General features: G+C 48.5%; 1 protein-coding gene across 1 annotated transcript in view; it reads left to right on the top strand.

The window, feature by feature from the left end:
- LOC103731301 (armadillo repeat-containing protein 10-like) overlaps positions 1 to 2,407 on the top strand; it is a 2,789-nt gene extending 382 nt beyond the window's left edge. The window contains 3 exon segments of the mRNA XM_008829675.2: positions 975 to 1,313; positions 1,382 to 1,562; positions 1,565 to 2,407. Coding sequence (XP_008827897.1) covers positions 975 to 1,313; positions 1,382 to 1,562; positions 1,565 to 2,031 — 987 coding nt within the window. The 3' untranslated portion in view covers positions 2,032 to 2,407.
- Positions 2,408 to 13,788: the final 11,381 nt, after the last annotated feature.

Raw genomic sequence — 13,788 nt, 5'->3', positions numbered from 1 at the left:
TTTGTATTCTATGACTCTTTCTAATTATAAGAAAATTTCCAGTGTTGGTAAAACTTTGTGGGTGGTATAAGAAAAGACTTTGTGATCTAGCAGTTCCTTTCTTTGCTTAGCAGACATGAAATAATCTTGAAAAGTTCCAAGCTATAGCTTCATCTTAATGAATCATGGAAACTCTACTTAAACACATTAAATGAATTGATATAATTTCGGGATTTAAACAGAGATAATAAAACAAAATATAATTCTAATAAAATGTTAATACAGTGATGGCCTTGCTTCCCTGCAGAGGGGGAGTGGACAACACCTGGTCAGCATCACAGCTGCTTGGTTGAGCAGGGGGCCTGGCTGCAGACAGGCTTCAGGGTCCTAGCCTGGTACTAGTCTTTTACTTAGGTCGTAAATATGTTTGCTTTATGTTAAACTGTATATTTATTTTTCTGTCTTTTATACAAAGTCTGTTAGAATTTTTTTTTAATTTAAGGAAGATATTTTCTTATAAAGTTAAAACTTGGCTGCTTTATAATTTTGCCTCCTTAAAGGAACCTGTGAGAGGCCCATGGCTATTTCAGATCTCTTGGAGTGCTGCTTTTGCAAAAGTCCTGCAAGGACTATTGCTCATTGTTTGAGAATTTATTTGGTAGGATGTTTATTGAGTGATAAGTGGGCTAGATATTGGAGGCTAGAGAATGCAGAACAAGGTGTCCTTGGCCTTGGAGTGGAGAGAGAACAGCAGCAGCACTTGTCTAGCAGCTTGGTGGGTGCTTACGTGAGGAAAGGCCAGGCTGCCTTACTGCTGTGGTGCAATAGACCCCAATTCTAGGCCTCGAAATTCGGTGTCTGCTTGTGCAAAACGCAAAGTCCAGCTTCTACTTTACCTTTTAAGGTTCTGGAGGCTCACCTATAGATAATGTGGATCTCGAGGTCGCTCGCGGTCAGCAGGTGCACCCCTGGCAGTCCCTCGCGGTTCCTCGCAGTCGGCGGCTGCGCCCATCGCGGTCCTTCTTGGTCCCTCGCGGTCCACGCCTGTGCATCTCGCGATCGATCGCGGTGACTCACGTTTGTCGTCTGTGCCCCTCGCGGTCTTTTACGGTCCCTCCCGGTCCCTCACAGTCAGCGGCTGTGCCATCCAGGTCCATCACGTCCCGCACAGTCGGCGGCTGCGCCCCTCAGGGTCCCTTGCCTTCCCCTGCTGCACCTCTCGAGGTCCCTGTCCCTCGCGGTCCTTCGCAGTCCGCGCGATCTGCCCCTGCACCCTTCGTGATGCCTCGCGATCCCTCCTGGTCGGCTGCTGCACCCCTAGAGGTCCCTCCCAAGTAGGCGGTGGCGCCCCTTGTGGACGTCCCACCCTCGCGAGGTAGGCAGCTGCGCCCCGTCGTGGTAGGCAGAGGAATTAACAAATGGTTCATATAATCATGTCTTAAAAGCTGAGCAACTTCAGAAACTTTTTTACCTGTTTGAGTCAACCGAGGATCCTTTAAGTACTGTCCAAGCCTTGGTCACTGTGGGTAAGAATGCAGCCTTTTCAGCTAACCAAGCCGCTATTCGTGAATTGGGTGTTATTCCAATGTCGGAAACAAAATCAGCTATCTAAATCAAAGTATTAAAGAAAAAGCTTTAAATGCACCAAATAACCTGAGTGTGAATGTTGAAAATCCAATCAAGATAAAGATACACATCCATCAAACCTGTGACGATGTCTTCTCTGATCCTCTGAACTCTGCTGTGCAGCTGACTGGACTGAGGTTGTTAACAAACAGGCCTGTTACCAATGACCACCGGCACATGCTGGACAGCTCCATCAAGGACCTCTTCCACCTGCTACTGACTGGAGATGGAAGCACCAAGGTTCAGGTTTTGAAGCTGCATTTGAATTTGTGTGTAAACCCAGCCATGACAGAAGGACTACTCAGTACCCAAGTGGATTCTTCATTCATTTCCCTTTATGATGGGCAAATAGCAAAGGAGATTATTCTTCGAGTGCTTACACTATTTCAGAACATAAATAACTGCCTCAGGGGAAATGTCTCGTAGTACTCACGTCAGTTTGCATGCTTGTGTATAAAGATGTCTGTAAAATACTGGAGAGCAAAGTGTCCATCCGCAGGCAGCTGGTTAACTCAATTAGCCACTCTTTTAGAAGGACTGAAGTGAATCTGACTGTACCGATAGAGAGATCTACCCATGGAATAGTTGTTTTTAAAAGCACATTGTAGAACAGTATGTGCAGCATTTTTATGATGAGAAACACATTTATACATAGACATTTCTAGAATGATACTCAAAACTTGTGGGTGTGGGACTGGGGCATAGGCACGTGGCTGTTCTTTGTAACCTATTTCTATTTGAATTTGTTTTTACTGAGCATAGATTGTATAACTTTTCTTTTAATAAAAGGGAAAAAATTACAAAGGTGAAAAAGAAAGAAAAAAAAAATGGGCCCAATCTCTCGGGATTTGTTCCTTCAGCGCTCTTATAGAACTGTGGTCTTGAGTCAGGCTTCAGCCATACTTTTAATCAAACAGTTTCTCCAGCATCAATTGGGAAACTAGATGTTTGATCCATCCTTATCAGAGAATCTTGCCCTTTTGATCCCTAGGCCTAAAATATCCCCTTACACCAATGTCAAGCAGATCCTCAGTCATTCTCACTGTCTTCAATGAGAACATGAATATGAACACACAGTTTCTTGCACTTTGATATGCTACTTCAAGCACACCCACATTCATTCACTATCTTGGATAGAGGGCAAAGTGGGGTCCCAGGGATCAAGATCAGGTGCACAGACCTCAGGAGCACGTGGCTCAGTTCACTTGTTTGCATGATAAACAGATTTTTGGGGCAATGTTAATTAAAAGTCCTTAGTCCAGATTCTGTCTATATCGTGAGTCATTCCTACCAATAATGTTCATAAATTATGTAGTTTATTGTTTGTTTGGGTGCAGGGGATTGAATGCAGCCTTTTCTACATGCTAAGCAGATGACCTACCACAAGCTCCAGCCCCAGCCTCAGGCTCAGATAGAAACTTAAAATACAATCTATCATTTTTGGATGGCAGTGCTATTTGCTCCTTAATTCTGAGTTGTGAGAGCAGATTTTTTCAAAATTTTGGGAATTTTGTAAGCTCGTTCTTAGAAACAGTCGTGGTTTAGTATTTAAGTTATACAAATATAGTTCAATGTTTAAATTAAATACAAGGTACTCAATACACTCACCCACACCAACCAACCCCTCACAAAGCTCTTCCTTTCTGGGTGCCTATCAATGTGTCCTCCCTCTGCCCCGCCCCAAGGTATAGGGGAATCGAATCTGGCATCTCAAACATGACACATAGAGCTGTACCACGCCGCAACCCCCAGACCAGGTTGATCAGGCCAGGTTGTCTTCGGTGATTTTAACTATATATTTATGTATGTACCTATGTATGTATGTGTGTATGTATGTATGTATGTATGTACGTATTCATGTATTTGGAGACTCAGGGTGTTGTAGCTTAGGGGAGGAAAGGGGTTATTTGGCTTCCTATCCCAGGTCAGAGTCCCTTCTATCAGGAGAGTCGAGAAAGGAACTGAAGCAGCTAGCCCCAGCACGCAGGCAAGAGCAGAGAAACAAAGTGAAATGGGGCCTGGGAAGGGAAGAAGTGCTACCGTGAAGTCTTCTGTGGACACAAGGCAGAGGGTCGGGAGAGGTGGGCATGAGCAGGCACATCCATGCAAACAAGGTATGGAGCATGCAAAAGCTGTCCCTAACCCTGTCTTTAAGAATTCACCAAGCCCCACCCTCCATCCTTGGTGAGCACCACTTCTCTACCTAGGAGGCACAGGTCACGTGACTCCACTCTGCCCAATCAGGGGAGCCTGTCCCACCAGGCCAGTCTGATTGGCTGAGTTCTGGGTGTATAGCCAATCAGGTCAGAGAGCATTTAAAGCACAAAGCTCCAGGAGGGTTCTGTGACAGTTGGTGCCTGACTGGTGAGGGTGAAGGCTGTGCTTTCGCTTTTGCTGCAAGGACGCCAGCAATTCGGACTGTGCGCTCAGAAACAGTACGAAGCTTCACAATTTTGGAAGAGGAGCCTCCTGGATTACTCTTCCAATACCCGGTACAGACCTGTTGTCCACCACCTGCCATGCCCGTGGTTCTCATGCTCCTTCACCCTGCTGTTTGTTTTACAAAGCTACTTTAATTGGATTTCCTGTCAGCGGCCCTTGTCCCTAGGGTCTGGAGAACCTGAGGCCTGTGAGAGTCTGGATTTTGAACCACACAGGGCCCTTGCACCATACTCTGGACCCTGTGGTGGCTCAGGCACCCAGGCCAAGCTCAGACCTTCTCAGGCAAACAGAACCCTGCCCACTTCCGCATCCCGAGTGGGGCCCCCTTTATGTTCAGGCTCCCCCAAACCTCCAGATTCTGCGTGTGAGAGAAAACAGGTGATATGTGCTTTGTGTGACTGGCTTGTTACATGTACCACAATAGGCTCCAGTTCATTCTATTTTCCAGAAAATGATAAAATTCCCTTTTCTTTGTGGGTGTGTAATTTTGGGCCTGGGTTCTCTTCATATGCTGTATTATTTATTGATTTGTATATTTCAGACTACCTTTGCATAAAAGATAAACACATCCTCACCATGAAATCTTTTTTAAGCAGATTATTATTATCGTTATTATTATTCTTAACGCCTCGTCTTAATTTTTAAATTTAAAAAGAATTATGTGTTTGAGCCAGGGGTGGTGGCACATGCCTTTAATCCCGGCACTCAGGAGGCAGAGGCAGGTGGATCTCTGTGAGATCGAGGCCAGCCTGGTCTATATAGAGAGTTCCAGGGTGACCCTGTCTCAAAAAGACAAAAAAAAAAAAAAAAAGAAAAAGAAAAAAAAGAAAAATACAATTATGTGTTTGAGTGTTTTCCCTGCATGTCTTTAAGTGCATCATGTGTGTACAAGGCCCACAGAGCCCAGAAGAGGGTATCAGATACCCTGGAACTGGAGTTATGAATGGTTATAAGCTGCCGTGTGGTTGCTTGGAACCAAACCTGGGTCCTCTGCCAGAGCAGCCAGTGCTCTGAGCCATCTCTCTAGCTCCTCAATAATATTTGTTAATTTGTGCCTTCTTTTATTTTCTTAGATTGAGTAGGGTTTTGTCACTTTTGTTCATCCTTTCCAATAACCAAGGGTTTTGTTTCCTTGATCCTATGTATTATTTTTTTTTTTACTTGCTTTTCATTGTGTTCAACTCTGATTTTTATTGTTTTACCCTCTACTGCTTTGGAGTTTAGTTTCTGATTATTCTTTATGACCTTGCTCACCAACATGAGGGTGCTTTCTTAATTGACATATCTCCGACTTTTTTGATGTAGGAATTTTGGTTCTAGGCTCTCCTCCTAGACCTGCTTCTAATTTTTAAGATCTAGCCTTGTGAGTTTGTGTTATGATGCAAATTCTCAAGCACGCCACAAGCAGAAGTGAGGAGGCAACAATGGAGCCATACCTGAAGAGCAGCTCCTCTGAAGAGGAGATCCTCACGGATCATTACATGATCCTCAAGACCCTCGGCCAAGGCAGCTTTGCTGAGGTCAAACTGGCCCTCCACCGCCACACAGGGGTGCAAGTTGCTGTCAAGATCCTGGAAAAGGGTGCGAACAATGCCTTCTGGGTCACGTCTGAAGTAGATATCGCTAAGGCGCTGGATCACCCAAACATTATCAGACTCTTCCACGTCATCGAAACCAGAGAACACACCTATTTGGTGATGGAACATGCTGCTGGGGGAGATCTGGCGGACCTTGTGGGGAAGGTGGGTGGTCTACGAGAGGAGGAAGCCCGCCCCATCTTCACACAGATGGCATGTGCGGTTAACTACTGCCATGAGAACGGCATTGCACACAGGGATATTAAATTAGATAACGTGCTGCTGGATGGCAAAGGACACATCAAACTGTGTGACTTTGGCCTGGCCATAAAAGTCACCTCTGGCCAGAAGTTTAAGGGTCTCTATGGCACCCTTGAGTATTGCGCTCCAGAGCTTTTCATGGACCAAGAATACGATGTACGTGCAAGTGACATCTGGAGCATGGGAGTGGTTTTGTATGTAATGTTAACAGCCGAGTTCCCCTTCGAAGCAGATACCTGTTCACAGATGAAGAAGAACATGCTGAATCCAAAGGTCTCCATTCCATGCAAGCTTTCCCTGCACATTAAAAACCTCATCGTGCAATTGTTCACTGTTGACTTTAGGCAGAGGCCCACAATACATGACATCATGGGACACCAGTGGCTTCAGGACAGTGAAGAGCCTTCAAAATTAGCATCTTCCTTAGAGATGTCCCCCAGCACCCCAAATCCCAGCATTGTGTTGACCATGCGGGACATGGGCTACAACCCTGAGGACATCAGAGACTCTTTACGTGAAAAAACATTTAATAATATCATGGCCACTTACCTAATTTTAAAACATAAGTCACCTCAAGGCTACAACACCAACCATCGAAATAAGCCCATGCAGCCTGGTGCTACCACGATCCCTGCAGGTCCTGTCACCTTCACTCACCATAGGAGAATGACAGAGTCCTCCCTTCCCACCTTCCCCTTACTAGCTAAACGTCAGCTGCATGACGACAGTGAAGGTTCAAGGAAGGGCGGCAGAAGCCACAGCATGCCTGCCACCCTGTGCTGCCAGCAGAAGGGCATGGACCCTCCCAGCCCGGGACCCCAGTGTGGTGCTGTGGCTGCTCAGGTGATAGAGAGCAGGGTGGAAGGAAGTGCCATGACCTCCAAAGGTGTGTCTTCAGAAAGAGAACTGTAGAGAAGCCCCTCAGGGTGTGACCGCCATAGGCACAAACTCATGCACCCGGAATACACCATCTAAAGAGAACTCTAGAGAAGCCTCTCAGGGTGTGACCACCATAGGCACTAATTCATGCACCTGGAATACATGATCTAAAGAGAACTCTTGGGAAGCCCCACAGGGTGTGACCACCATAGGCACAAATAGAAAGGGTAAGAGCTTATCCCTCTGGGAAACATCCGAAGAAAGGCTCACCAGTACTCAGCCACAGGACATGAGCACAGTCTCTCCCCACTGGAAGAAGGTGAAGAGAAGAGTGGTGAGCTGTGTGCGAAGCCTATGATGCTGTCTGTGGGTCCCACAGGAAAGCCACATTTCCCAGAAGAAAATGGAGCCAGTGGAGGAAGGGGAGGGCAGAGCAGTCACACAAAACTAGGTAGGTGGGACAGCCACGACGCACCCCTGCATTTCTTTAATCTATGCGTTTTCTAATTTTCTTTGCAATTGATACATGGTCATTTTACTCACTTAACATATGAGTTCAGAAGGAATCCCAAACCACCCGCCTTCGGTATAACCTGAACATGTTTAGCTAGATAGAGACAGCAGCGTTTGGGGACCAGAGTATGGGGAGGCAGCAAGGAGGGAGTTGGCTGAAGTGAGCAAAGGTTCAGAGGGGAGGAGTCACATGGGAAGCTAAGGCACAGAAAGGCCCCACAGTGAAGACTAAGTCCTGTGTATTTCAACGTCACTAAGAGGGTCCCTTTCACCTGTCTTTCTGCTTTTAAGGGAGGAGCCTCCGTGGACACTGAGGCACAAGGTGGGGATCAACTAGATGCAGACTGAGGCAGCTGAAGCAGGAGACAGGCAAGAATTCCAGGTGACAGGGGGCCTACATAGCCAGCACAGAGGCCTCCGCCCAGCACAGTAGGTAAGCAAACTGCCACAGGCTTCTCCACAGGAAATCTGTGGCACAGGAACTGTGGCCTAGGGCTGGACTTTCACGGCATCCTGCTCAGAGTGGTGGCTTGAGCCAAACGAATACCTGAAGTTGTCTGTGTGCCCCGATCTTGGGGGAAGCATCTTCCTGCTCTGCTCATCTGTCTATCCATTCAGGTCTGGGCGAGAGGTGATGGCTTCTCACCCCAGGGGAAGAGTACTCTCACCAGAGAGACTAGTACTAGTGGAACCTGAGATACCAGGGTGAGCGAGTTGGTGGAGGACGTCAACGGAGTGAGTATGGGGTGTGGCTAGGCGACAGTGGGATTCCTGTGTCGGGCAGCCTCCTGATATCCTTTTCAGGCTGGGTGTAAACTGGGGCCCAGTGCAGAGTAAAGCTTGGGAAAACGACAGCTGGGAAGTGGCCCCAAGGAGAACTGTGCCCCCTTTACTCCTCTGCTTCCCATGGCTGCTGTTGGCTTTTCTGCTTCCTCCACAGCCCACCTCCCAGGCCAGGAGACCGGCCTCCTGGCATAGTCGTCCAGTGAGTCAAGAGGGGAACGGACCCTTTCATGGAGACTTTCATCTGAGCCAAGTCTGTCTTCTGCCTGACCGGACAGTGCCAGCGACCTTGAGGAGAACATGCATCACTTTGGCTGGGCTGCTGAGATGCTGCTGTTCCAATTTGGAAAGGTAAATGGGCCTTGCCATGCCTGGGGCCCAGCTGCTCCCAGTGGCATGGCCAATAGCCATTACATTACTCTACAGAGCCCACCGCTGGGGTCAGGCCTGGATAGAAATCTTGATCATGCTGGGGCTTTCAGCCAGAAGTATCAGCATAAAGAAATCGCTGTGTGAGTTGTCTGCAGTGTTCTTGTGGGCTCCTAGGTAGAGAGCTGTTCCCTGCACTAAGGAATGGCCACAATGACTGAATGCAGGAGATAATGTGTGGGGATCTCCCTGCTGAAGGGGTCGCTGAACCCAATAAGTACAAGCCTGTGGTAGAAGACAAGTTTCTTGGCTGGGTCGTGCCTTTACGTTGGCCAGCCTCCCTCGGTTTCATTGGCCCTGCACTGTAGAAAACTGAAGACAAACAAAGATGGCAGAGGTGTGGCTTCAAGGGGGTTATGGAGTCGGTTGGGCTAGGTAGCATGTTCTCGCTCTGACACTTTGGCCGCAGACCTTTGTAGAGGAACAGGCTTGTGTTAAAGATGGTGCACATCTCACACCTGGAAGGCATGGCAGATGTCATAGTCCAGCCAATCCATCTATATTGGGTTTGAAAACCTGAGCATAAAGGGAGCCTTACATAGCTTAGCCCAGCCAAGAGACTGAGAGACACTGAGTAGCTTGCTCATGGGGCTACAGTGGGTCTGGGTCAGCAGGTTGACTGCTAAGCCAGGCCTCTGATCCTGGTGCACTTTAAGGAAGCCAAGGCCTGGGGAAGGGGGAGCTGGGTGCTGTGGCCCTGTCAGAAGTCCCAGGAGGGACATTCCAAGTGAATCATAGGCTTCGGCACTGCGTGGTGGGCTCTGAAGGAGGGTGAGCCTTGGAAATGTACAGAGGTGCTACCAGGAGGCTGGGTGAATTTACTGTGGCATGACCATGTGCCCGCTGCTGAGGAGAGGGGTTGTTGCTACTTTTGGCCTGCTACTTGAGAGAAGGGAGTCAGGTGAAGAATGAGCCCACAAACCTGACACTCTCTGTCACTGCCTGCCTGCATATTTCCCACACTACCAGAAGGAGCAGGTGTAGTCAGTAGCAGGTAGTGTGTACCAGGCTCTTCTCGCACATCATCCCAAGGCAGCCCACTGCCGTCCATATCACAGAGGAGGAAGGTGAGTCTCGGAGATGCTCAGTAGAGTGTTCTTTGAGATAAAGCGTGTTCAGAAGAGTGTCATCAGAACACTAACTTTTGAGCCAGGACCTTTGTCCCCTGACAAAATGCCCAATGTGGAAACAGGAAGGTCCCTTAAGAGTTTCAGGGGCTGGGCCAGGCGTGGTGGCACGTGCCTTTAATCCCAGCACTCTGGAGGCAGAGGCAGGCGCATCTCTGTGAGTTTGAGGCTAGCCTGGTCTATATAGTGAGCTACAGGCCAGTTGGGGCTACGGGGAGACGCTGTCTCAAAAATAAGGAAAAAGAAAAAAAGTTTCAGAGGCCCTCGTTTCTCCCTCCAGTTCAGATTCTACTGGACATATTTTGTGTGGAAGCTTACTTTCAGTGTCTTCATCCTGTGTCAGCCGGACAAGTGTACGTGAGGTGGTGTGCGGGAGGGCAGAATACCCGTGTCCAGGTATGTGGGTGGGGAGCTATTTCTGGCCACCTTCTCCCAAAGCCCGCTGTCAGGACAGCAGCGGGGCCTGCCAGGTGGAGCTCATATCCCTGTAGACGGAGGGCCCTCCCTGAGCAGTTGGTATCTCCCCAGGGGAGGTCACAAAGGCTGGAGACAGACATTGTACCTGCCTCATTGGCCCCTGAATTCCACCAAAACAAACTTTACATTATCTGTAGCCGCCACAGGCCTTGGGCCCAGAGAATACGTAACTTTCAGTCAGCTTCCCAATTAGTCTGGAATGTTTTTCTTCTTACAGATGCTTGGCCACATCCTGCAGCATGTAGCTTTCTCGACCTGAAGATATGTACTGCTCAGCACTACTGCCCGTGATGGTGGAGACTGCCTCCCCCTCTCCTTTTACACAGCACATCATTCCTGAGTCTCTGAAGCCAGCTCAGGGGCTCCTCACAGCCTCAGGACCCGCTGTGGTGGGTGATGGAGTGGTTTCTCCTCCAGGGTTGAACTAGAGACCAGAGCGTCCTGCAATTCTCAACAAGATCTGGGAGTTTGCAGAAGGTCCTTCCTGTAGGGAGCTTCACAGCAGGAGCCTGACTCTTGATAACACCTCCTTCAGCCCTGTTTGAATTCTCAGAGTACAGAAAGGTCACCTGTGTTTCTTTCTTCAGAAACTTGTGTAAAGAAATTAAGAAAATGTCTCAGGATAACATTGGGCAGCGAAACATCTGTGCCGTCCCTCTGGACAGGATCACTGAGGAAGGACAGTGTTTCCGTATGCCATGTCCCAGGCCACCACTAACATAAATATGGGGAACTTGACACCATCCAGGTGGACCATCTCTGGATGGTATCTGATACCGTTTACCACGGAACCCCAAAACTGAAGTCGAAGTCAAAAAAATATGTATACATAAATAAGCATTCAGAAAACTTTCAGGCATGAGAAGAATCTTTACATGTGTAATCTGTCAGATGTTCCTGTTCTTCAGCAGTGACACTGATACTAATATGATAGAACTTTCAAATTTATCTATGCACACATCCAAGTGCCAACCTGAGCCCCAACACATCAAACCTAACAACCTACTGTGTCTAAACCTGGAAGACGCAGAAAAAGGCTGAAGAATGGTTCCTCAAGAACCTGCACTTCTGGCCTAAGCACTTTCATTTTTAAAACTTTATTCATTTATTTTATTTTGTTCCTATTCATCTTTATGTTCTGTCTGCATACATCTAAGTGCATCATGTGCATGCAATACCCGCAGAGGCCAGAGGAGGGCACCAGATCCCCTGGAACTGGAGTTACGGACTTTAGCTGCTATGTTTGTTCTGGGAACCAAACCCAGGTCTCTCTGCAAGAGCAACCAGAACTCTTAACTGCTGACCCATTTCTCTAGCCCCTGATCTGAGCACTTTTCATAAAGCCACAGTGATACACAGAGTGTGCTATGGGGAAGGAACACAAAACCAAGCAATAGACCATCTACAACGACTGATTTTGCCAAAGGTATCCAGAGAAATCAGCGCAGACAGAATAGTCTGGCCACAAATGGCTACAGAATAAGTATGGAGAAGAAAACAGTGTGAACCTATATGGAAAAATGAAGACATTCATAAAAGATGGCTGACCCCCAAAGTCCTATGACTCGTGCGACTTTGAAGAACCAAATCTACCATTATAAAAAGGAAGATTCAGACTAAGATCCACACAGAGAAGATGGCCTGAGGACATTGGAGCTCTGCCAATGCCATCATCCAAGAAAATACAGAAGCTGGTGGAGAGCCTGGAGCAGACCCTCCCTAGGATCTCCAGAGGGAATCAGGCCTGCCACACCCCAGGACTCCAGAGCTGGGAGACAACATATCTCTGTCCTAAGCAGTGTGGCTTTTGTTTCCTTGTTGAGCCAGCATCAGGGGACTGATCCAGGCAGACAGGCAGATGTACTCTGCCTATTATCTTTTTGTTTTGTTGGTTTTGGTCTTTTTTTGAGACGGTCTCCCCAGTAGCCCCAGTTGGCCTCGAACTCATAGAGATCCGCCTGCCTCTGCGTCCCACGTGTGCCACCACACTCGGCCTCATCATCTTTTCTGACCACAGATACGTCCCCACCCCAGAAGCACACTGCGTGAGAGGGTCAGGCTAGGAGCAGAACCGCTCCCAGTCCAGGCTCAGGCTAATTCATCACTTCCAGCGCTATCTCTCAGCTCTGCCCTTGATTCCCAAACTCCTTGGATCAGTGAAAAGATAAGGATGAGGAAAAGGAGAAAGGACTTAGAGCTGGTGAGTGTCCACCCTGCTGTTCCTGGAGCCCAGAATGCCCAGAGCTGCACATTGCCACCACTGCCTCACATACACTGCTAGGCTCAGAGGCTGCTGGACACTTCCTGTCCCCTGATGCACACAACTAGGTATCATGCCCTGCTGGATGACACCCTGTGCCATCTGGCATACACTGCTAGTTACCAGGCCCTGCTGAACAACCCCTACCACTTCAAAAACACTTTTAGGTGTCAGACCCTGCATAACCCCCCACTCCAAACCCTACATTAAGGGATAGGTATCATGCCAAGCAGGATACTCACCTGCCTCTGCACCCCCAAACATTGCCATCCTCCCACCACTGAAGCCCCACATACACCCCTAGGTATTAGGCCCATCTGGACATCCCCCCACCCCGCCAGCCTACTATGTTAGCTATCAGGCTGTCCTAGATATCCTTCATGCCCATCACCCATCATACACTACTAGGTATTTCGATCTCTTGCACCCCCTGCCCCAATGCCATCCCATATAAACTTCTAGGTCTCACCCTGCATGGGGTCTCACCCCACTCAGGGCACCACCCTGCATACAGTACTAGGTAAAGGCCCTGCGACACACTCTCCCATCCTGCCGCCACCTCACATAACACTGCTGGGTCTCAGGCTCTAGTAGACATCCCCCCAAGCATCCCATTTACACTCCTATGTATCAAGTTCTGTTGGGGAGCCACTCTCTACACCATTTTCCAAATTCATTGCTTGGTATTCTGCCCTGCTAGGCACCATACAACCACCATGGCCACACACTCCTAGGTATCAGACCCTGAATGATCCCTACCCCACATAAACTGCCAGGCATCAGGCCATGTTGGAAGCTCTTCCTTCTGCCACATCTCACAAAATTGCTAGGTATTAGCCCTGCTAGGCACCTTGCCTCTGCAGACGCCCCACCTACACTGCTAGTTACCAGGTTCTGCTGGACTCTCCTCCCCCCTCTCCGCTCCATTTAAAGTGCTACGTATCAGGCCCTACTGGACATACATCCCAGTCCCACTGATGCCCAAAATACGCTGTTACTCTTCATCCATTCTGGACACCTTCCTGCCACTGCCTAGTTGTGTCTACTGGGTGGGAGATGCCTTTTAGGACCTGACACCTAGCATTGTACATATGCATGGCTGCAATCCAGTATGGGGTGTTCGGTAGGGTGTGAAAAATAACAGTGTATGTTGGCTAGCAGCGTACTGCGGGAAGGGTGTGTGTGCTGCTGCTGTGGGGGTTGGGGAACATGCAGCATGGTTCGTTAACAACTAGTGTATGTGGGTGGTGGCCAAGGGCAGGATGTCCAGCAGTACGTCATGCATGCTAGTGTGGAAGGCGACAGGAGGGCATGATACATAGTAGTGTGTATAGGGAGGTACCAGGTGGGAGTGTCTAGAAGGACCTGATACTCAGGTGGTGGTGGGGAGAACGGGTCTAACAAGTCCAGATTCCTAGCAGTGTACATGGGGTGG

This window comes from Nannospalax galili, unplaced genomic scaffold, assembly GCF_000622305.1.
Source record: "Nannospalax galili isolate Female #2095 unplaced genomic scaffold, S.galili_v1.0 scaffold454, whole genome shotgun sequence".
Lineage (NCBI taxonomy): Eukaryota > Metazoa > Chordata > Mammalia > Rodentia > Spalacidae > Nannospalax > Nannospalax galili.
The sequence above is the reverse complement of the archived record's forward strand: the minus strand, read 5'-3'. Positions and strand labels throughout refer to the sequence as shown.